The following is a 23,424-nucleotide window of genomic DNA, read 5'->3' as shown; positions in this document are numbered from 1 at the left end:
AGCCGCATGGAAACACCACTCAGCAGAGATCAAATGCTGTGTTTTGTCTACAGATCAAAAACAAGGGGAAAAATCCAGACAAAGGGCCTGATATTGTAAGGTGCTGCTGATCACCAATTAAAAGGTATTCAGTATCCTCAATTCCTATTAAAACTAAAGGGAGTTCCTCCACACATTCAGAGATTGGGCCCAGAGCAAGTAACAAAACACAAAATCACAATGCTTTTACCATTAAACCAATTCTCAAGACCTTCTCTAAATGGGTTACCAATATGTAAGGTTAGCACATGTGGTTCTTTTCCACCTATTTTGCTTTCTTCTGAGACAGGATTCCACCTCACAACCACAATACCTGGCTCCATGATAAGCTCTCATATTCCATCTCCAGCTAAACACTAAATGGACAAAAGTTTAGTACGTATTTTTTAAATATCTTCCCAAGGCAGAGTTTTCACCCTTCAGCTCACCCTATAGTCAGACAATGTACATATTTTTTTTAATTGTTCTTTCCGTTGCAAGTTACCTCGAATACACATCAATCAGTAATTTAAAACAGTGCATTAGGGAACAAGCTGTGTGGTCTGTTTTCTTCTTCGTATTCAAATTCATGCTGGATTTGTTCCACAGTCAAATCAATGGCTACATCAGTCTATAGGTCACTTCCTGTTTTACAGGTGTGCGTGCAGGTATACCATGTTAATTTAGAAATGCTTACTCTATACAGTTTTAATCCCACCTAAATACAAGTTCTGATATCAAGATTGTTTGTAACATCCTTCAAGGGCTGTGGTCAGGTTTCCCATTTACCTAAAGAGCAAGAGCAGAGAAAACTCACTGGAGTAGCAGCAGCCAGGTAGACTAACATTAAATTCCACAGGCTACAAATACTAGAAAGAAAATATCAGAAAAGAAAAGGAGGAAAAAAACATTGTGATGTGGATATTTATATACATTACATTAGTTTTTAAATAAGATACGCTGGGGCTTATTTTTCTTATTATTTTTTCAAGATTCCTAGGTGATTTTAGCACTCCGATATGACGATAGACACTGTAGAAAACCCATAATAAATTAGACAGATATAACACACACAAGTATACCAATAGTTTATAAGCTACTTGTTTGTCAGCACCTGTTGTCATAGTAGCTGGATGGGGACACACATGCACACACACACACCCACCCATGGGCCTGTCCAACAGAAGCCAAAAAAACTGAATTATACACCATATTGACTAACGGTAAATGCATTGTTAAATCATAACTTTGAACAGCAAATTATCATTCTCCCATATGCAAAAAGGAACTACAGAATTTCACTCTAGATTAATTTTAGATTAAAGAAAACAACCAAAACAATTAACACAAGTCAGCTCTCTATTAGAGAACACAATGTGGGTCTCCCTACAACATGCTTCATCAATTCTACCTCACAAAATGGCAGCTTACCTCTGCAGACTCCTTAAAAATGTAGATGGGCAGTACTGGTAAAACGGAGAACAGTGATACACACCAAGTAAGGTATGCCCTACTTTATGGATCTGGCTACAGTGATGTCTACACTAGGAGCACTTTGTCAGGATAGGTACACCGACTTGCAGAGTGCTCATAGTATGGATGCGTCTTTTACCAACAAAACTGCACTTAGATTATTCCAAACCACCCATCACACCTCTGAGTTTAACAAACTGTGCCAACAACAGTTTTGCCAGTGTAGCTGCACCTATATTTGTGGCTTTTGCCTCCACAGCTATGTTGGTCAGGGATCACACCTGACCAACATAGCTATGCTGGCAAAAGTTTAGAATGTAAACTTGGACTACGTAATGAATGACTGTGCCATGCCTTTGCCACCGTTTTCCAGTAGCTTACAAAGGCAAGGCACTGGTTAACAAATGAAGCTAAGACTGCAGGAACTACGGTACCCATCCAGCAATGTAAGGACCCCCCTTGTTGAAGTGGAAAACTTATTTACATGGGAAAAATCTAAACATTAAACACAATTCGGGAAATATTTCTCTCCCATTTAAGATGATTTAAACCAGGGGTACGAAACTGTGCGAGGGCCACATCGGGGTGCAAAACTGTATGGAGGGCCGGGTAGGGAAGGCTGTGCCCCTGAAACAGCCTGGCCCCCGCCCCCTATTTGCCTCCTCCCACTTCCCACCCCCTGATTGTCATCCTCAGAACCCCCAACCCATCCAACCTCCCCTGCTCCCTGTCCCCTGACTGCTCCGACCCCTATCCACACACCCCTGACAGGCCCCCCAGCACTCCCACACCCTATCCAACCCCCCTGTTCCCCGACCCCTGACCGCCCCCCAAAACCTCCGCCCCATCCAACCACCCCCTGCTCCCTGTCCCCTGATTGCCCCCAGGACCCCCCCCCGACCCCCCCCGACTTCCCCCCCAGGACTCCCTACCCAACCCCACATCGCCGCGCATGCCGCCCCCTTACCATGCCGCTCAGAGTGGCAGAAGCTCACAGCCCCAAGGCGAGGCGAGGGGGAGCAGCAGGCGAGGGGCCGGGGACTAGCCTCCCAGGCCAGGAACTTAGAGGCCGGGCAGGACAGTCCCACGGGCCGCATGTGGCCCACGGGCCGTAGTTTCCCACCTCTGGTTTAAAATAAAATGTAAATTTTAAACACAGTGGTCCCCAAACCGTAGGGTGTATCCCCCTAGGGGGACATGGAGGAACATTCAGGGGGTGCATGGGACCAGGGCCAGCCCCCACAGGAAATGGGGAGGGAGTGCCACCCAGCCCCGCTCTACCCCCAGCTCCACTCCAGCTCCAGACCCTCCCCCCAGTTCAGGTCCCAGCTTTGGCTCCCGGCCCCTGACCATGGCCCCCAACCACGGCCCTGACCACAACCCAGCCCAGCCCATGGCCACGGCCCAGCTCCTGGTCCCAATCCCACTCCCAGCCACACCTTCCGCTCCCAGCTTCCAGGCCCGGCCCAATCACAGCTCCGGCCCCTGGCTCCCAGCTCCGCTCCTGGCTGCAGCCCCAGCTGCAGCTCCGACCCTACTCCTGGCCCCAACTCCCGGAGGTGTGTGGACAGGTTACAGTATGGGCAAAGGGAGGGGCATGACATAAAAAGTTTGGGGACCACTGTTTTAACATGACTAACTATTTCAAAATTGGTCTAATATTCCTTTGACCCCCTTCTATCTGTCCCTAAATTAAGAATTATGCTAGCAAGATTATACCTTGAAATAAACTTTCATTAGCCAATTTAACATTTGCCGGTAGAAAAAAAACACATTTATTAACTAGAATATTCAACACCCCAATAGCTCAGGCAGATACTGGATTAAAAGGGCAGCCTAATGTGCACGCGGACAAGTGAATTAATGCTCTCCAAAAAATAAAAATGTAGAATCTATATTTAAACAATGAATTTAAGTGGACTTTTAAAACAGATCTCTGAATGACAACACGAATAAGTTATTTTGCTACCCTTTTCCTCCCCTCCCCAAAATAGAAAGCCTAGAAAAGATAAATTTTTGGGGGTAACTGCTTAATCTTAAAATCTACTGGAAGTAACTGCTCCTCTAACAGCCTTTTGTTTGTTTGCTTAGGTTTTTTGGTTTTGTTTAGCTTTGTATGCAACAATCAGACAATAATAGCTTTTAAACAACTGGTCTACTGTCCCCAGTTCTGCCACTAATAGCTATGAAACACAGAGCATTTCTTGGATGGATGTGCACAGGGATACAAAAAAAATCTCATTTACAATTTGGCATCTCAAGTAGGACAGGGTGGTTCAACAGCAGGTGACAAATTAAAAGCTCATTTTTCTACACATTTTCTTTAGAGCCACATTTTGAATACAGACCCACTGGCAAGAAAAAAACACTGATCAGATTATTCTTTAGAAAATGAGAATGTGGTCTCAGCTTAGCTACTAGTCAGTCTTACACACACTGCAAACCACATTGACATAACCTTGAAGTTTATGCTACAAATAGTCTCACAATTGAATACTGCAACTAAAAGAATATCTTTCTTCAACTTGTTTTCTTGTTTCTCCAAGGTCTCTTGAGGAGTACCTTAAATAGCAGTCAGGGAAGTCTGTATTAGAGATATCAACACTGTGGATAACATGCCAAACGAGAGTTGGCGAGAACCACAAGATTTGCCCAGATCTTCCCCACCTGCTCCTGGCCTCACTTTCAGCTCCCTTGTATAATTTCTTATTGGTTGTTAAAACAGTGCTAGTACTGTGTTTACTGTTCATTTAAAAATCAGAGAACAGGGAGCCACATTGTGGCTCTTTCAGTCAAGTCTTGTGGATCTTCCTCAAGACATGTATTTAATTTCACTGCTCAACAGGTTACTTGTATCCTAGAAAAGAAATTTTCTTTTTTAACACTACAGTTAAAAAAACAAAAAGTAACATCAACCTAAACAAGCAAAAACAGTTTTACAAAGGTTGTCATATGCCTATTAAGAGGCAGGAAAAATTAAGTTAGGAAAAACTTTTTAAAAAGCCCTTTCTGCACTGAAATCAAAGGAAAAGCAATGGATTTTAAACATTAGCGTCAGTTAAGTTTCAATATAAATTGAAGTTCAGGTAACCATAGTTTTGTTTTAATATGACTGGTATTGTATTTTATTGACACACAGCATTCAGGAATTTCAGATAAAGTCTATCATAGAATCATAGGACTAGAAGAGACCTCAAGAGGGTTTCTAGAGCAGTCCCCTGCACTCATGGCAATACTAAATATTATCTAGAACTGGGGTGGGCAAACTTTTTGGCCCAAGGGCCACATCGGCGTGCGAAACTGTATGGAGGGCCAGGTAGGGAAGGCTGTGCCCCCCAAAAAGCCTGGCCTCCGCCCCTATCCACCCCCTCCCACTTCCCGCCCCCGACTGCCCCCCTCAGAACCCCCCCATCCAACCCCCCCCGCTCCTTGTCCCCTGACCGCTCCCTCCCGGGACCCCCCCCTCTAACCCTCCCTGTTCCCCATCCCCTGCCCCCACTCAGAACCTCTGCCCCATCCAACCGCCCCCTGCTCCCTGTCCCCTGACTGCCCCCAGGGACCTCCTGCCCCTTACCCAACCCCCCAGCCCTTACCATGCTGCTCAGAGCAGCATGTCTGGCAGCCGCGCTGCCCAGCCAGAGCTATACATGCTACTGCTCTGCACTGCAGGAGCAAGCAGCCCTGCCGCCCAGAGCGCTGCCCGCGTGGCGGCGAAGCAGGGGTGACAGCAGGGGAGGGGCTGGGGGCTAGCCTCCCCAGCTAGGAGCTCAGGGGCTGGGCAGGACAGTCCTGCGAGCCACATGCGGCCCACGGGCCATAGTTTGCCCAGCTCTGATCTAGAAATTAGACCATCCCTGACAGGTATTTGTCTAACCTGCTTTTAAAAATCTCCAATGACACATATTCCACAACCTCCCTAGGCAATTTATTCCAGTGCTTAACTGCCCTTACAGTTAGGAAGTTTTTTCTAAATGTCCAGCATAACCTCTCTTCCTGCATTTTAAGCCCATTGCTTGTCTTGACTTGACTTGGAAAAAAAAAAAAAAAAAAAGTGTTTTTATATGGAGGTAGCTGTTCCCCTCTCCACCTGGAATTGATCTCAACTCTCTACATCAGCTAAAACTGCCCATGCCATGTCTCCACTAGGATTTTACATCAAGATTGTTACCTGAAGGTTACAATGAACTTATTTTGCAATGAAAACATAACCTAAAATAAATAACAACATGAGCCCTCTCAGCCTCCTCCAAGAAATGGCCTATCTTCCCTGCTTCTCCACCCCAGTGCTCTGAGACCAGAGTATTCTCCCACACTCCACATACCTTTTGGGGGAATGGTCTGGTCAGAAGAAGCGAAGGACATTATGAAGAGCAGAGCACACCATTGCTGCAGAACTTTATCCTGCTCTCTTTCTTTTATCTGAATGTGAAACTTCTCAATCTCATCTGACAATGCAAGAAACACAAACTTCACCCCCTACCCAGTAAACCTTTACAGGATTATTCACATGAGTAAAGGATTTGAACAAATGAATTAAGACAAAACTGCATTTACCTGTTTAAAAAAAAAAATAAATTACAGCTATATGAAACTGAAAGTTACATATAAATTGCGTTCAAAATCCCAGGCCTTTTTCACTAATCTCCGCACAGAAACTCTGGGTTTTGGATTTGGGTTTAAAAAAAAACAAACAAAAAAACCAGACACACTTTCTTTGGAAGTCTTCATTGGACAAGTTCAAACACTGCCATAATCACAAAAAAGTTGCAACTCCAGGAGTTACTGTCTTAAATAATGTGTTTGTTTACAATTTTTTGAACTAGACCTTTTTGAGGGTACATTTCATTGTACATTTTCTGGCAAGAAAATGAACTACATAAAGAATAGCAAAAAAATATTGGCAGAACTAAAAAGGAGCAAGTTTTTTTATGTAAGTGTTTTACATTGGTAGTATTTTATTTTTCCAGGTATGCTTACTTGTTTCCTCTTATTTTTGTGGCATTTGTTTGGATTTTCAAGTGTGTTTGTTCTGGTCATTTTCAATTTAAAAAATAAAAATACATACACACACTTCCAGATGAGATAATGTAATGTTTGTGCCAAATGTCACAACTAGCCATCAGGTAGCTTTTATGTTCAGATGTCTGCAGCAGAAATAGTGTTGGGCTCAAAGCACTTTTTTCCTGTATTTTCTTAGTACTAAAGGGGAAAAAACAAGACTATCATGTCTTTAAATTTATTTTCCTTTTATTTTTCTTTTCCTGAATGTTCAATATTGCATTTTTCACCGGCATGTTTTCCTCAGTGCTTCCTCTCAGTTATTTTTTTAATTTGGGTGGCATGGAGGGTGGAATAAGGCAGAATATTACTTTTAATTTCCTCATTTCACATTTTTACCTACTTTTTTAAGTGGATGTTAAATACACCTCTTGATCCCCTAAGTTTTATTCACTGCGTGTAACTCCAGAGCACCACTTTTTCCTCTGTCATTTTAACCTGTCTGGTGCCGCTGCTAAAGATTAAGTTAGGCTTTGTCTATGCTACAAAGTTTTGTCGGCAAACGGCAGCTTTTGTCGACAAAACAGTGGACGTGCACACGCCATGATGCGACTTTTAGCAGCAAAAATACCCTGTTTTGGTGACAAAATAAAACCACCCCGACAAGAAACATAAGACTTTTTGCGCAAAATTTTGGTCCACTGAGTGCCAATGGATTTTATCGCTTTAATTGGCCTCCAGGAGGTGTCCCAAAATGCCCAACATGACCGCTTTGGTCAGCAGTTTGAACTCCACTGCCCTGCAGCCAGGTAAACACCCATCTGCCCCTCCCCCTTAGAAGCCCTGGAGATTTTTGAAATTCCATTTCCTGTTTGCTCGGTGTGGAGAGGTCTCATCGTATCTTCCCAGGTGAACATGGGAGATTATCACAGCAAACGCTCTCCCACTTGGACCACTGAGGAGCTGCTGGATCTGCTCAGTATATGGCGAGAGGAGGCAGTGCAGTCTCAGCAACGCTTGAGCCGTAGGAATTTTGATACCTATGGGCAGATTTCTCAAAGCTTGTGCAAAAAGAGCTATGATCAAGACACAGTGCAGTGCAGAGTGAAGATAAAGGAGCTGAGGCAGCCGTATCAGAAGGAGAGGGAGGCAAACCATCGCTCCGGTGCTGCATCTAAGACCTGCTGGTTCTATAAGGAGCTGGACACCATCCTCGGTGGTGACCCCACCTCCACCGCCAAGAGCCCCGTGGATACTTCAGCGGACCTGGAGGTGGCGGAAAGAGGCCCCAACCCAGAGGATGAAATCATTGATGAAGAGGTGGAGTTCGACGACAATGTGGAGCTCCCAGTGGGGTTGCTCAGTGGGGCAGGCAGCCAGGAACTGTTCAAGACTCCGGAGCTGTGCCAGGCTCAGCAGTTGTTCTCTGGTGAGCAAGAAGCAGGAGAGGAGATGCTGAGTAAGTGGCTGTGGTTTATGTAGTGTGGAGGTGGGTTCAGGGCATAGAAATGTACAAAGCTGGCTGCACTTCTGTGAGCTGCACATTTCCCTGTGTAACTAATCAGTACGGCAGTACAGGGTGTTGATGCACGCCAAGATCTCACGGGAATCCTCCAGAGAGATCTCTAAGAAAGTTTCCAGGCGGTACTCCGTAATCCTCCGCCGAAGGTTCCTTGGTATAGCTGCTTTGTTCCTTCCCCCACTGTAAGAAACTTCCCCGCGCCATTCGGCAATCACTTGTGCAGGGACCAAAGCATCACACAGGCAAGCAGCACAGGGACCAAGATGGAAGCCACAAGCATATAGTGGATGTACCCTCGCTTCCCTACTTACCCTCAGCAATGAGCCATCTAGTACAATGACCCCCGCCTGTGGAAAAGTGTGGGAGAATTTTATTATTTTTTCCCCCTAGTTGGCTGCATCACGACCCTCACAGAGTATGTGATCTTTTCCCCATGTGGGGTGCTCCCTCTTCCTTTCCCACCAAGCATCCTTGGGTGTGTGCGCGTGTGCAGTTTCTTGTGCAATAAAAGCAAAGTTTTTGAATGGTAACTCACCTTTATTTGTTTCCTACAAACTGAGATAGCAAGCACTACCAATATATGCACAGGCAGTTTAATCACTTGCTTACTGAAATGTAAGACCCCAAATGTCATCATTGCTTCCTAGCAAAACAACATGTAACGTAACATTGCAGCACCAATCACATATACATTACCAGATATACATTACCAGTTCTCATTTTCAGGGAGTTGCCTCAAAGCCTCCCTGATTTGAATTGCCTCCCTCTGGGCCCCTCTAATAGCCGTGGTATCTGTCTGCTCAAAATCAGCAGCCAAGCAGTCTACCTCAACACTCCACCCCTGAGCAAAGCTTTCACCCTTAGCTTCACAGAGATTATGCAACGTACAACACGCAGCTATGACCGTAGGAATATTATCCTCATTGAGGTCTAACTAGCCATAAAGGCATCACCAGTGTGCCTTTAATCTACCAACGGCACATTCCATGGTCATCCGGTACTTAATCAGTCTGTTGTTGAACTGCTCCTTACTGCTGTCCAGGTTTCCTGTGTAAGGTTTCATGAGCCATGGGTGTAAGGGGTATGCCAGGTCTCCCAGGATCACTATGGACATTTCAACATTCCCCACTGTAATCTTCTAGTATGGAAAGGAAGTCCCCACTTGTAGATGTATGCATCATGCACTTTCCCACACCATCCCGCACTGATATCAGTGAAACGCCCACAGTGACCCACAAGTGCCTGCAACACTATGGAGAAGTACCCCTTCCTATTTATGTACTCTCTTGCAAAGTGATCTGGTGCCAAATTGGAGTACGCGTGCCATCTATATCCCCTCCACAGTTAGGGAAACCCATTTCTGCAAAGCCGTCCACTATTTCACGCACATTTCCCAGAGGCACGGTCCTTTGTAGCAGGATGCGATTAATTGCCCTGCACACTTGCATTAACGCAGCCCCAATGGTCGACTTCCCGACTCCAAATTGATTCACGACTGACTGGTAGCAGTCTGGAGTCGCCAGCTTCCACATAGCGATTGCCATGCACTTCTCTACCAATAGGGCAGCTCTCATTCTGGTGTCTTTGCGCCGTAGTGCTGGGGCAAGCTCCGCACACAGTTCCAGGAAGGGGGCTTTCCACATCCGAAAGTTCTGTAGCCACTGCTCGTCATCCCACACCTGCATGATGATATGATCCCACCATTCAGTGCTTGTTTCCCAAGCCCAAATGCGACAGTCCATCCTCTGCACCTGTTCCATGAATGCCAAAAGCAATCTTAAGTTGCTCCTATCCATATCATGTAGCATGGCAGACAGCTGGGAGTCTTCTTCAGTTAGAAACTTCATGATAAACTGCACTGCCATTTGCGATGTCTTCATGACAGTTATCAGATGTCATATGTGCACAGCAAACATGGGCCATTGAAAAATGCCACAAAAGAAAGCTTTAAAAGCCCACGGAATTCTGGGACAGAAAGCAAGGCATCAAGGGACATTGAGCCCGGTCACAAGATGTGCCGCGATCTGCTCAGCCTTCCCATGAAAACTAGCGGCAGAAGGTGTTGAGCTGGACCGTTGGATAGATACCCATAATGCACTACTCACACTGTCGATGCTAGTGCCCCAAGTGTGGACGCACTCTGCTGACAGAGGGAGTGAGTGTGAACATGCAATACTGATTTTTATGATAGTGCTTTTTTAGTGTCGACATAACTTTTGTTGACAAAACTGTAGTGTAGACAAGGCCTTATAAGTGACCTGACAAAATGGGCAGATGAAAGAAGAAGAGATGTTCTCTGTTGTGTTGGGTGCTCAGTGAGTATTATCAATGGATATCTGAAGCTCACTTGAGCTCTCATTTCTGATGTAAACAACACTGAGGGTGAAAGACTGACCCCCTTGAAGTCAACAACAAAACTCTCACTGACTACAATGAGATTAAGATTTCACCCTGCAAGACTGCTAGGTCTGTTGCAGCACCACTTATGTCAATGCAACTTTTGCCATTAATTTCAACAGGAACAGGATCAGACTTTTACTATGTATTTTAGGGATCCAATCTTGCTCCAAGTGAAAGTCAATGAGAAAACTTCCATTAACTTCAAAAAGAGCAGGAGAAGGCAATAAGTGCTCTCCCAGTGCAGGGCTTCATCTTCCCTCCTCCACTCCCCCCCAAAGTCACTGGATTTCAAGGTATTATGTAGTGATTCTATCTTAACAAGAGACCTTCCACACTCAGTTCACCACACTGAAAGCAAGACTAATCTATCTGAACATTAACGTAGAAATCACTGATCTAAAGGCTTGTCTATACTCGAAACACTACAGCGGTACTGCTGTAGTGCTTTGTTGTAAACACTACCTACGCCAAAGGTGGGGTTCTGCCATGGGCATAGGTAATCCATCTTCTCAAGAGGTGGTGCTGTCTACACTGGGATTCCAGTCAGCTTACCTATGCCGCTCAGGGGTGTGGATTTTTCACACTCCTGAGCAACACACCTGGGTCAACCTAACTTTTTAGTGTAGACCAGGCCTAAGACAAGTGAGGAAATCAAGAAACATGCAAAAGGTGGCATCAAGAACCAACCTAGACCAGCCCTGCTGGATTCTCTCTGGAGTATTGCCCACTGATCTCAAAGATCTGTGGAGAAATTCTTTCGCACAAGAAATAACAACAGCTTTTGTGGATCCAATGAACTGGGTGGTTAAACCTGTGGGTATCCAACAGAGGGATATATTTTCATGGTGGAGGTAAAAACAAGGGACATTTTTCTAGTCAGGGGGTTGGAGAAGGATAAGAATAATGTTCAAGGATTTTCACAAAACGTGCATATTACAACAGGAACAAAAGAACTTTGTATTTAAAACAAAAAAAAAAATCTGGAAAGCAGAAGTGGGCTACATTTGACCAAACCTCTGGAAGGTGTAACATGAATCATAAATGCCAAACTGTAACACAGTAACCATTTAACTTTACCTTTATAATCGTAAGAGATCATTAGTAAATTCACTAGTGAGCATTACGTTTTCCACAGCATCCATACAGTGCATTTAAACAAATTATTTTTCTCTATATATGTATTTTTCTCTATTGTGTCTTTAAAGAAAGCAAAAGATGTATTTGTTTTATCAAAATTAAATCTAATTACTCTGCTTGGAGAAATACTGACTGTTACTATTCTGAAGAAGAGCATTATTTACCAGGTTTCAGCTACAGAAAAAGGTAACAGAAGTCTTTTTGTTCTATGTTTGTACAGTGCCTAGCACAATGGGGTCCTCGTCCATGACTATGGTTTCTAGGCACAACAGTTACAATAAAGAAGAAAGAATTAACTGTTCAGTTTCTGATCTAGCAAGGAGAAAATATTGGGTCTGAGAGGATCAACTCCACAAAAGTTGTCCTGTCAGAGCCTGGGAGGTAGAGTGGGTTCTAAAAGGGGCCACATACCAAGAAAAGTAAGATCAATTAACCCTTTACAGTACTTAACAGAAATACTAGGACTACTTGTGTTTTTCCAATAATGGAAGCTCTCTTCTATCACAAAGGCTGGGTTGCATTTCTACTTTCCATTCTACATATGTAGCAATAGGTCCTTTACTGTTTGCACAGCTCTTAAAGTTCTGTAAAGCATTCACCATTCACCTGTCACACAACACAAACTGATCCCTTTGAAATGAAAATCTAAAAGTAAATGTGTTAGTCAATGCCTGCCACTGAAACAAGCAAGCCCAATGACCATCTATAAGCCTTGAGGCAGGTAATTCAGTTCAACATGAGATTGGTGAACAACAGTATGTTTTATTTAATTAGGACGAACAGAAGAGATAAACCTCACAGCAGGGCGGGTAATGACAACATTTCAAAAATAATTCATGCCCAGGTAACAAAAGGGCAAATTTCAATTACATAAAAAGCTAAAAAGTTGACTTAATATATCCAAGAGGGAAAAGAAAAAAATAATAAATGCACTGCATATGATTAACAAGTGGCATCTGCAAGCACTCCACATTGTTCTGTTGCTTAGTCTGTTGATAGAAAGCAAAAAGCCTTTGTTTCTAAGCAAATGCTAACAACAAAATGAAGTAGTTTAGATGCAGACTGGTACAGCAACAATATATAGAAAAGTAGTCATATAGTGGAAATCTAACAACATACACCAATTCATTGGACTGCAGCTATCCTTTTAAATATGTCCCAAATGGTATTGATTAGCTTTCAGCCACATCTAGTCCCCCATACAAATATTTCAAAAATACTACTAAAATTTCTGTAAGCTTATGTCTGTTTTGTGATTTTTTTTCAATCGAAGAGATATTTTAATATCTTAATATCCTTCTTTTAGAACAGTGGTTCGCAATCAGTGGTCCAGGGCCCCCTGGGGGTCTGCAAGTAGGATTCAGGGCGTCTGCCAAGCAGAACCAGTGTTAGACTTGCTGGGGCCCAGGGAAGAAAGCCTAAGCCCTGCTGTGCAGGGCTGAAGCCTGGGGGCCTGAGCCCGCCACCTGGGGCTGAAGCAGAAGCCTGAGCATCTTAGCTGTGGCATGGGGCCCTGGGCAACTGCCCTGCTTGCTACCCCTTAAAACCAGCCCTGGCTTTTATATGTAGAAAACTGTTGTTGTGGAACAGGTGGACCATGGAGTTTTTATAGTGGGGGGCTCAGAAAGAAAAAAGGTTGAGAACCTCCGCTTTAGCCCACTCCATAAAATGGCTCTGGCAAACCACCACTATTCAGTACTATAAACAATATATTCAGGTGTAGACAATGAGATGTAGTCCTTAAAACTGACATTTTTCTTTCCTTTAAGAAGCCTACTAACCTGGTTTTCGACGTTTACAAACCAACTTCATGAAAGAAGCTGCACAAAGTACAAATGTAGCCCAAGGCTTTGGTTCTAGACTCCAAAATTATATTGAATATATTTACACAGTATAGTAGATCCTTGCTAATTCTCACTTCACTAATCCACAAACCTAAATTCTCATTAAAAAAATCCCCCCCAAAAAGGCAGTCTCACCCCATTTGTCATCCAATATTTAAAAGAAGAGAGATGTAAATAGGTCTCATATTACTAACAATTCATTACTAAAGTATATTTATTAGGATTCTATGAAACACCGTAGCAGCCATCTTTTTTGGGCATTTTTGGGAGGTAGCATTTATGAGTTGATGGGCTAGATCAAGGGGCTGATTTAGAATTCATAAGGCAATTCAATTAGTATGGTTGGTTAATATCTTTTGTTCTGGGGGATAATTTGCTAAGAGTCTAGCCAGAATACGTAGTTTGGGATTATGCATGAGGGTAAATGTATCCAATTTTTTTAAAATCAAATGGTGGGTTTCATATTTTTGAAGTGCTGTGGAGCACCAAGAGCTTGACCCTACAAACTGAAAATAAGAGATTAAACTAGTCTTGTAAAAATACCTATGTAAACACTGTATATTTATTAAAAGCAAACTAAAGGTAAACCCTAGTATATGAATAAACTATTGTCATTTACTGACCCACAAACAAGTTATGTTTTGTAAATGTTCATTGTAATTATTGATCCCTGGATGTCATCCCATGCATTTTTCATACTGAAATGATTTCAATCTAGTTACTCAAATAGCTTTAAAATAAAAGTTTTGTTGGCACTAATCAATCGATAGAGCCAAACTAAAACCCAGTCTAGGGTAAGGCAGTTTGTATTTACACAACTTTAACACATCTGCAAAACATCATCATTTTTATACCTAGTTCAGAGAATGGCATGAACATCTGCTTTCATTTCAAGACATTAATTTTCAATTATTGAAGAAAAACAAAATAAATCCTTACAAATTACTGGTAACTGTGGAATCTTTTGTTATTCTATTAGTTTATAATAGTAATTTAGAAATCCCACAATTAACATTCCTAACAAGGGCTTTCTGATGGTTATTTGTCATTTGTGGCAATTCAGTAATGAATGATGTTCTTTATGCTGCTCTGATTTTACCCAAGTATATAAGTATATACACAAGAGAAGAAACAATAAGCATTCTCTGCTAGCATCTATTGCCTTGTAACGTTATTTTCCAGTGGTTAAAATTAGATGAAACATGACTAAAAGCATTAGATTTCTATCTGCTGCCAATTTTTGTTTAAGCCCTTCACTTCACCCGTCCTACATTTTTCAATTTTTCCTTACATTTAATAGTTATATCTACTAGAACCAGTGAGACCAGCTCACAATTAAAAGGTTTTTGCCATACAAGACTTGAGTTCCAATCAGTAAGCCCGTTAAACAATACGGAGATCTTCCCCGGAAACTAGACTGTGGGAGAGGGGAAAAAAAGAAAAAAGAAAGACTTTTGGAGCTCATGGGAAACCTCACTGGACTCTTATAACAAACTATACATGCAAATTTAAGAACTACTACATAGGCTAAAATCTAAAGGTCCATGCTCAACATACTGCATGGATTCAAATGTTCTCATGGTATCAACAGCACAATGAACCAGTATCATCTTCAATGATGCTAAATCCCAAAAATGCTATGCTTGGTACAGAACAATCAAGAGTGAAATCTTACTTGAGATGAGTTTTATCTATTTTAGCTTCTGCCTTCACTGTATCAATAAGAATCCACTGAAACTTGAATGAACTGTAAAATTAAAGGATAATCACACAAGTTTCTTGTATTTGGCAGTCATGATTATACTTGTCAAAATTTAATTTGAAGAATGTACTGTTCCACTACTGTCAAGTTCTTCTATATCAGCTGGGAAAAAAAGAAAATTATATCTTTAAGACACGTATGAAAGACATTGTTACTTCCACAGTCAACTCTGTAACGGAGCTCCGACATTGTATAATTGACTTTGCAAGCAGAACAACAGCAATATAACAAAGAAAATGTCAGTGTTTTCACAGCGCTAATCTATAGCACTAGGAGGGCCTCCTGCTGTCAGCCAGAGCTGACAATACAATAGCTTTCAAAGGGATATTACCATCACGCTTTTATTCTTGACATCAATCAAGACAAAGAGAATCCTTTTCACAAAACATTAAAAATCAAACCTTTGTATGAGCGGATAGGTAAAACAGCATTCCTTTAAAGAAGATCATTCATAACAATCAACTAATTGGAGCCTAGAAAACGGCTGAAGTATTTTTATTTACTTTGCATATAATGAAGTACAGAGCAACCTTGTTTTTTTTGACTGACACAAATGAGGCAGGTATGCTGTGAACCAAAAGTTTCTATCAGCATTTTTTGCCAACTGAAAGCAAAAAAATATGACAGCAATTCTGCAACTTCAAGTAGGATAACAAATCTAGACTTAATTAGTGCATCCTTTTTGCAAAACAGTTTGATTACTGACTAGCATGTTTATGAACAAAATACCATTGCAATCTGACAGCAATTTGCAGAACCGTCAAATTCAGCAACCAAAGTGCATCTGACGTTTAAAACCTTGTGCCAATATGAATGTAGTTCCCACAAACTGTATTCAAGTAATTCTTCAATTAAATTACATAGAACCTTGAACCTGTGGTTCTATTACCAGGAGCCCAGTATCTCACATGCTCCCTTATTTAATTGGTTCTCAAACATAAGTAAGCTGTATCATAAGCTATTATTTAATATAGGATTCAACAGAAACCATTAATAATTATCACTGTCAGTCAAATGGCAGCTTTAGAATACAACACCTCTGTAAAGTTTGGTATAAGAAAAACTTCTAAAGATATTTCCTTTTAACTTATTAAAGATCACATCTATCAAAGAAATTAATGGTGCATTGTGATGTTCACAATTTCATTATGGGTCTGAGGTTCACATTCAATTGATTTGAATTAATCTGAATAATATACATCTCCTCTTTACAAATATTAACTATAAATGTCATTGACAAAACATATTATTGACAACTTGACAAAAAAAGGATTTTGTTCACTTTTGGAGAAATTTTTTTTTGGCTGTCTGCAAGTACACAGTTAAGACAGAAAAAAAATCTTTAGGGTAGCCATTCATCTTACAACTTTGTAACTGTTAACACAGCATGTAGACTATAAATGACATAATTATGTTATAAGTTGCCAAGGACTCAGCATATCACTTTCTTTTATGCTAGCCTGACCCTCTCTTGAGTCAGCTTCACTTAAATTAAGTAGAATGTTCTCTCCATCAATCAACTGTAAGGTTGGATTCTTTTAAATTTTCCCATTCAAATTAATGTTTAAAACTAATCAATGTATTTAATTTCAGATCTTAAATTCCACATCAGGTAAAATTCCACAGCTACCAATCTAAATGGATGGTTACTAATACAGTAATTATTGCAACTTTTTATTATACTGAACCAGAGACCTAGTGTTACAGAACAAGTGCAGGGTTGTTATGTCATCCAGTTGTTATACAAATCTTCATTCTATATAATTTATAATTTAAAATTAAGAACTTGTCAACATTTGTTACCTCTGTCAAATTAGTTTGTTACTGTAATGACAAAGATTGTGTACCTTTCACTGTTAATATGCGGTCAACCTGCATTTTACGCATAAAAATCTCCCTTACATCACAGGCACAGTTATCCCATTTTAGTACTTAAGCTTTTTGCATGGAAATGGATGCACAAATCTCAACAGTGGTTACTAAATACAAAAGCTGTTATATAATGTGAAATAAATATACAGAAAAGAGAACTATTTGAAGAAGTAATAAATGCTATGCATAGATCTATATAATTTATACTTGTTTTCCTTCTAAGTTGAATTGGGAAACTTGTGACCTCACAGTGCCTTTATTTATTACATCTCAATTATTTCCATAGAAACGTGTACTGTGGCAATTTACTGGGTTGCCAACTACCTAGACTACAAGATGTATGTGATGGACTTTTTAAAAGCCAAAGATATGTATGAGTAAAAGAGAAGGAAGAATTTCTCTCTCATACATATGAGTTAGGACCATGTGTGTACAGAGTTATGAATTGCAACGTACACAGATTCACACAACATTTCTACCATTAATCAAGATATTCTTCAGACTGCACATTAGTCAATTAATATTAGAAAGTGTAATTTACAGCCAGTTTATGCTGGACTGGAAAAAACATTCCTAGTCATTAGAAAGGTATGCAAAACTTAGCTTCTATAAAAACTCGTTGTAAATATATTTCTAGATATTTATGCTTTAGAAGGGATGGAAAATACTTTATACTGAATATTAAAATATTCAATTAAAAAATACCATTGCAAATAATGGTGCCAACTGTACCAAGATTGAGGTCAAAATTAGCAAAGTAAAACAATAATGCCTTGTGGTGAAGACTGCCACACACAAAAAATGATGAAGTAGAAAACAAATTAAAAATAAATGGCAAATGTGTAATTTTATTAAATAAAAAGGGTTATTGTTAAATTAGCTTTTCAAACTAATATGGTTTTTCAATGCCACTTAACTATTTCCTGTACAATACATGTGGTACTTTATCACAGAACAAAATATTTTGAACTTCCAGAGGCCTATCCACCAAATGGGGTCCCCCTTTTCAAGGGAAGTCATGACCTGAGGCCTGTATGATTTTTTCATAGTGTGATTCTTCTTGTTTCAAATACCATTTTCAGAACATGCACTAGAAATAGTTATACTTCTCTCCGTTTTTCCTTCTATGGTCTGTAACACTTCATATACCAATACAGAAGAGCTGCATCTACAGGAGATTGTCCTGAATTTTGGAGGTCCACAATACCATACTGTTAAAGTGACACACAGCAGAGGCTAAAATACTGTTAGTCTGTAAGAAACACATTCCAGCTTTTTGTTTAAAGGTGGAAGTCTTACTTTTACAATAACATAATATACAGCTGAGAGCAAGGATTAAATAAAAACAAAATTGGGAGAGGATCTCAAAACAAAAGCTAATATCATGGAACAGTATTTCACATGCAGTACCTCTTAAATGCATCAAGTTAGTTCACTTCTTAATTACCACTATGATTAAATGAATGTATTTTCTACATCTAAAAGTTATTAAATAATGAACACTTAAAAGTTTTTGTTCCATTAAAAAGCATCCAGACCACTCAGTTTCTGATTAAGTACTTCTACTTTGTATGAGAGAGTAAAATGTTAGCCAAATGTTATCCTAACCTTTCAATGGCTTTGACTAGCAAGTATTCTAAAATCACTGCTGCATTGTCACATCAATTTACTGAAAACTCAAAAAGAATGCAGTTCACACACACGACAGCACATAGGTATTCTGGGCCTTGGCCTTTATTTGTACATTTTGTAGACAGCTGTTTTCTTGAAGTGATAAATATCCGATTTTTAAGTAACTCTTAACTGTAAATGTTTAAATACTTTATTATGCCCTAAAGAATGACTATGTGGGATGAATTTATTTGTAAAATTTAACCTTTCACTTCTATTTTAAAATATCACATTCTACTTCAGTGTACCCAACTCTAAATCTGACTATTGTCTCTGCAGTTCCTCATGACTTATCCATCTTAGATTTAAATTCTGTGTGACACTATTTGACTATTGAAGTAATGGATTTTAATGCTTCCTTTCTTTGATCACCCTTAAGTGTACTGTACAGTAAACAGAGGAAACAGGTGAATCATAGACTGTTCCTAATTGGACAGAAACATTAATTTCACCTACCTGCCAAGATGCTATTTTTCCCCACAAGCATAATTTTCAAACTACAAGCTCTGACACCAAGAGACAGCAAGACTGGAATATGCTAAATTATAAACTTTTTATTCATCTCTCCAAATTATTTTGCAAGAGCACCCTCTGACATGGAAATTCTATAATAGCTTGTTAAATTAGTGAAATGTGTGTGCTTATAAAATATTTGATTGTATCTATCTTTGGTTTATTTCTCATCCATCACCATGGTAATTCTGTTTTAATATATTCTCCAATTAACATTTCCACAATAGTTATCTAGCTGCATCTTGATAACTTCTGGCTTCAGGTCCATAACATCATAACCACATGTCATAAAAGGGAATAAGATAATCACATGGACATGATATAACATATCTATCCACTGTATTCAAAACACTGGGAAAAATAACTTGTTAGGATATATAACATGGATTCTCAGCAATACTCAGAGCTCAAACAATTTTCAAAAAAATATTTTAAAACAAGGAAAACTTCACCACACCCCAATTCATGCCTACTGACACTGGAGCCAACTTTGTGGGTCTGTTTTCAACCTTTTCATACCAGCCATAAAGACTCAACAAGAGACATGTGACTAAAAGGTACACAAAAATCAGAGTCACAGGAAATCCACTCTGCCATGACACACAGATTCCATGTGGGAATTCACAGATACTGTCTGAGATGCTTCCCCGATCAACCACTTTGTTACCCTAACAGAAACCAACCTATGCCACTCTCTCTAACTATGCCTACATTCATAGACTTTAATGCCAGAAGGGACCATCATGATTGTCTAGTCTCCTCCTGCACACTGCAGACCACAGAACTTCACCCACAAGTCTTACATGGCAGCAATAGGGGTAAGGGGAGAAAGTGGCATAGTCTGGCAGCCATTATAGAAACAGAGCAGCAAACCGTATACTCTTGAGTGTGAGGTTACTATCTTTCTAAAAGATAAATGGGGGGGAGGGGGAGAATTAGCCCCAAAGAGAAGGCCAGCTCTGCCATACACACACAGAGCAGGCAATTGCAAAGGACTGCAAAATATTGGGGATAGCAACATGTTCACTGACCCTCTATTGTTCCAGTGGCCATGGGCTGCAAGGGACATTCAGCTCCTGGTGTGCCAGGGCCAACTAAGCCCCTAAAATGGATGATGGAAAATCATGGAAGAACCTTTCCTCTCCACATACAGGGGAAATAATTCAGATGATCCCCTCCCCCTATTTACAGTTTCAAATAGGAAGTAAAAGGAGGTTTTCATACTGTGGGAAACCCCTTTCTCAAGTCTGAGAGCATACCCACCAGCCAGTGCACAAACCAGTCACTAAGCTGAGGCAATGCTTCCTTACTTTAACATTAGCAGAGGATGGAAACAGAAAAGGGAGACCCCCTGTAATCCAGACCATGGGGGACCTGGGAGGCCCTTCTCCACAAAGCCTGGCAAACTTGTCAGGAAGACTTAGCTCAGCTCAGCCACAAGACCTACTACTCACCTGAACTTTACTGGGATGGTTTATAAAAGCGGTGTTTTCCTGGCCTGCCCAAACAAACATTGCTGAGCTGTGGAAAGGGGGGTCAACGGAATTTTGCCAGGCAGCCCTGGCCTTGTGAAGCGGGGCTGGGGGCACTCGGTGGCCACTTGTGAGGGGTGATTTTTGGGTTGCACGAGGATGCGATTTGTGTTAGGGGCTGGGGGGGGGTTGCAATGATCAAGAGGACACACATGCGAAGTGTGCGCTGGGGAGGCACTTTGCTCATCCTCGGCCAGTGACAGGCGCTGAGAAACGGGGGCGGGGGGGGGCGGATGCTCGCTGGGCCAGTGGGGCCAATCCCCCGCCCCAGCGCTCAGGTGGCGTCGGGCCCGGGGTGGGGGGGGGGCACTTCAGAGGGAGCGGCGGGCTGGAGAGACCCCCCCCCCAGCCCCGCGGGTAACTCCAGCCCTGGTGCCGACCGCGGGGAGACGGCGGACGCCCGGGGGGGTCCTACTGGCGAGCCCCAGGCTCCGAGCCGCCTAAGCCGCCGCCCAGGCCCCAAGCCACCAGCCAGGCGGCGGCATTTTGTTGGGGGGATTCGCAATCCCCGCCAAGCTTGGCCCCAACCCCTGATTGGTCACGCGGCGGAGGCTGGCGCTGAGGCGGCCGCTTCCCGCACCCAGGCGGCGGCGGGAGCCATCAGCCGGAGCCAGCGGCGAGCGGAGCCGCTCAGCACGGCTCCACCGGGGGCCAGGGCGAGAGACGGGCGCACGCAGAGCCTGGGCCAGGCAGCGACCGGCGCGCTTACCTTTCACCGAGCGGGGCTTGGCTTGCTTCCTTCTGGACATGTCCAGGCTCCTCGGCTCGTCCTGCGGGTCTCTGCCTCCCTGCCCGCTCCCCCCTCGCTCTCGGTGCCTCTGCCCTCTCCTCGCCCCTCGAAACTTTGTCTGCTCGGCTCTACCAGGCGAAGCAGCAGCAGCAGCAAGATCGATTATTTGATTTCTGACTTCTTTGCCTGTTGCAATGCGGCAACTTCAGCTCCTCTTTCCACCCCTTGGGCACCTAGCGTCTGCCCCCTCCGCCCCCCCTCCACAAAAAAATCATACGCGCAACAGTTGCAATTTTTTTCCTAAATGTGCAAATAATAAAAACACAAACCAAGCCCAGCCCGCTCCCCCACTCGGCTTTTTTTGTTTTCTTTAAAGTTTGCAAGCGCCCTGCAGTTTTTAGCCCAGTTCAGACTTTCACAATAAAAAACATTTGCACAGAGCAATTAGAGCGGATTACTGGGGGGGGAGGGATAGGCGTTAGGAGAATTAAAGTGACTAAAAATATGAGAGGCGCTCTAGGGTGCAACCTTGTTGCAATTTTTTTTAAACCCTGCCCTGACTCCAATCAGCCCCCCGCCTTTCTTTCCTTTCCTTTTTGTTTTTGTTAAATTTCCTACTCTTCCCGGCTCTCTTGCAAATGATTTCAAGAGAAGGGCGAGGAGTCTTATTTTTAGGAGAGAGGGGAGCAGATCTCTTGTCTTTCCCCTTCCACCCCAGTCCCCCCTCCCCCTTTTTAAAAGCTAATGTCGCTTGCAGGCTGGCTCCTTCCCTCTGCCTTGCAGCCGTCCGGGTTTCTGTCCGCCTCCTCCTCCTCCTGCACAAATGCACTTCTGAAAACAAGGTAAGTGTTTCTTTGCATCGATGCAGGGGCTGCTAGCTGCCTCCATGTGTTATTCGCTGGAAGGTGGCACTGCTCCTGCCTTCATTGCTGCTGCTGCTGCTGCCCTGGGTTTTTATTTTCTTTAGCTCTCGCCAGCCTCCCTCTCTTTTCTTTGTCCTGGCTCCTTTTCCTCCTCCTGATCTTGCTGCTGGGGCTGCAGTGCAGACACACATAATAAAGCCAGGCTTGGCTGGAAATGTAGCTGAGTCCCAGCAGGAGGATGTGAGGAGTGGAGTCCCGGCGGGGGAGCGCTCTGATCCCGTAGGGAGCCCCGCACAGCCTGGGCTGATCAGACGGAGAGAGAGCCAACAGCACCGAGCCATGGACAGCCCTGGAAATACAGCTCCGGTCGCCCGCAAAACCCGGACTCCGCAGGGCGGAGCGGGAGGCGGCGGATTGGAGTCGCCAGGCGAGGCGGCGACTCCGCGGAGGCAGGGGTCGCTTTAGCCTCACCAGCCGCAGAGGCTGCCGCTCGCGCTGCCCGCGCCGTCGCCTGCTCCGCTTTATTAAACTTTCCCTCTTTCGTTCCCCTTTTCCTGCAGCCTCGTGGTTTCCTCTTCAGCTCGCTCGGCCCCCTTCCCCCGCGTCTGAAAGCCGATTAACCTGCCATCCCCCCTGCGCTAAACCAGACCTGGGTCCTCTTTGTCTTCCTGTCCCCTCCCGGCCAGTCCCACTTTCCCCGTACACTTTCCTTGCAGAGCGGGTGGTTTCTTTTCTTGTTCCTGGAGGGAGGATTGTGTTTGTTTGTTTGCCGACCAGATCGATTCAGTGATTTAATGCAGCTATCGTTTGGCGGGGGAGGGGAGCAGAGAAACTCCCCTGAATCTGTAATTGTACCCTCCGCCCCTTGCTGGAAGGCATACGACACCCCAAAGCTAAACAGGGAAGGATCCCTGCAAAGCAACAGGAATAAAAATGAGCTCACCCACCAGGCAGAAGGCAAACTTTTTGTTCTGTGTTAAGAAGGGGTAAAGTCCTCACACTTATTTTATTTGGAGCATGGCACCCATTCACTGTACAAGTTTTCTTTTCCCTCCTGATAATATATTTATTTTTAGGTGGTGTGTATTT

At 42.8% G+C, this 23,424-nt stretch overlaps 1 protein-coding gene across 11 annotated transcripts in view; it reads right to left on the bottom strand.

Annotated features, from left to right (window-relative positions):
• Positions 1-22,663, bottom strand: part of ZNF423 (zinc finger protein 423) — a 334,537-nt gene extending 311,874 nt beyond the window's left edge. For 7 of the 11 annotated variants that reach the window (XM_073307686.1, XM_073307690.1, XM_073307693.1 and 4 more), the window contains exon 1: positions 21,452-22,661. In XM_073307686.1, coding sequence (XP_073163787.1) covers positions 21,452-21,491 — 40 coding nt within the window. In that variant the 5' untranslated portion in view covers positions 21,492-22,661. Of the gene's footprint in view, positions 1-21,451 lie in introns of all 11 variants that reach the window. The other 4 variants (XM_073307700.1, XM_073307696.1, XM_073307695.1 and 1 more) reach the window with 4 other exon arrangements.
• Positions 22,664-23,424: the final 761 nt, after the last annotated feature.

This window comes from Lepidochelys kempii, chromosome 12 (genome assembly GCF_965140265.1).
Source record: "Lepidochelys kempii isolate rLepKem1 chromosome 12, rLepKem1.hap2, whole genome shotgun sequence".
In the NCBI taxonomy this organism is placed as follows: Eukaryota; Metazoa; Chordata; order Testudines; family Cheloniidae; genus Lepidochelys; species Lepidochelys kempii.
The sequence above is the reverse complement of the archived record's forward strand: the minus strand, read 5'-3'. Positions and strand labels throughout refer to the sequence as shown.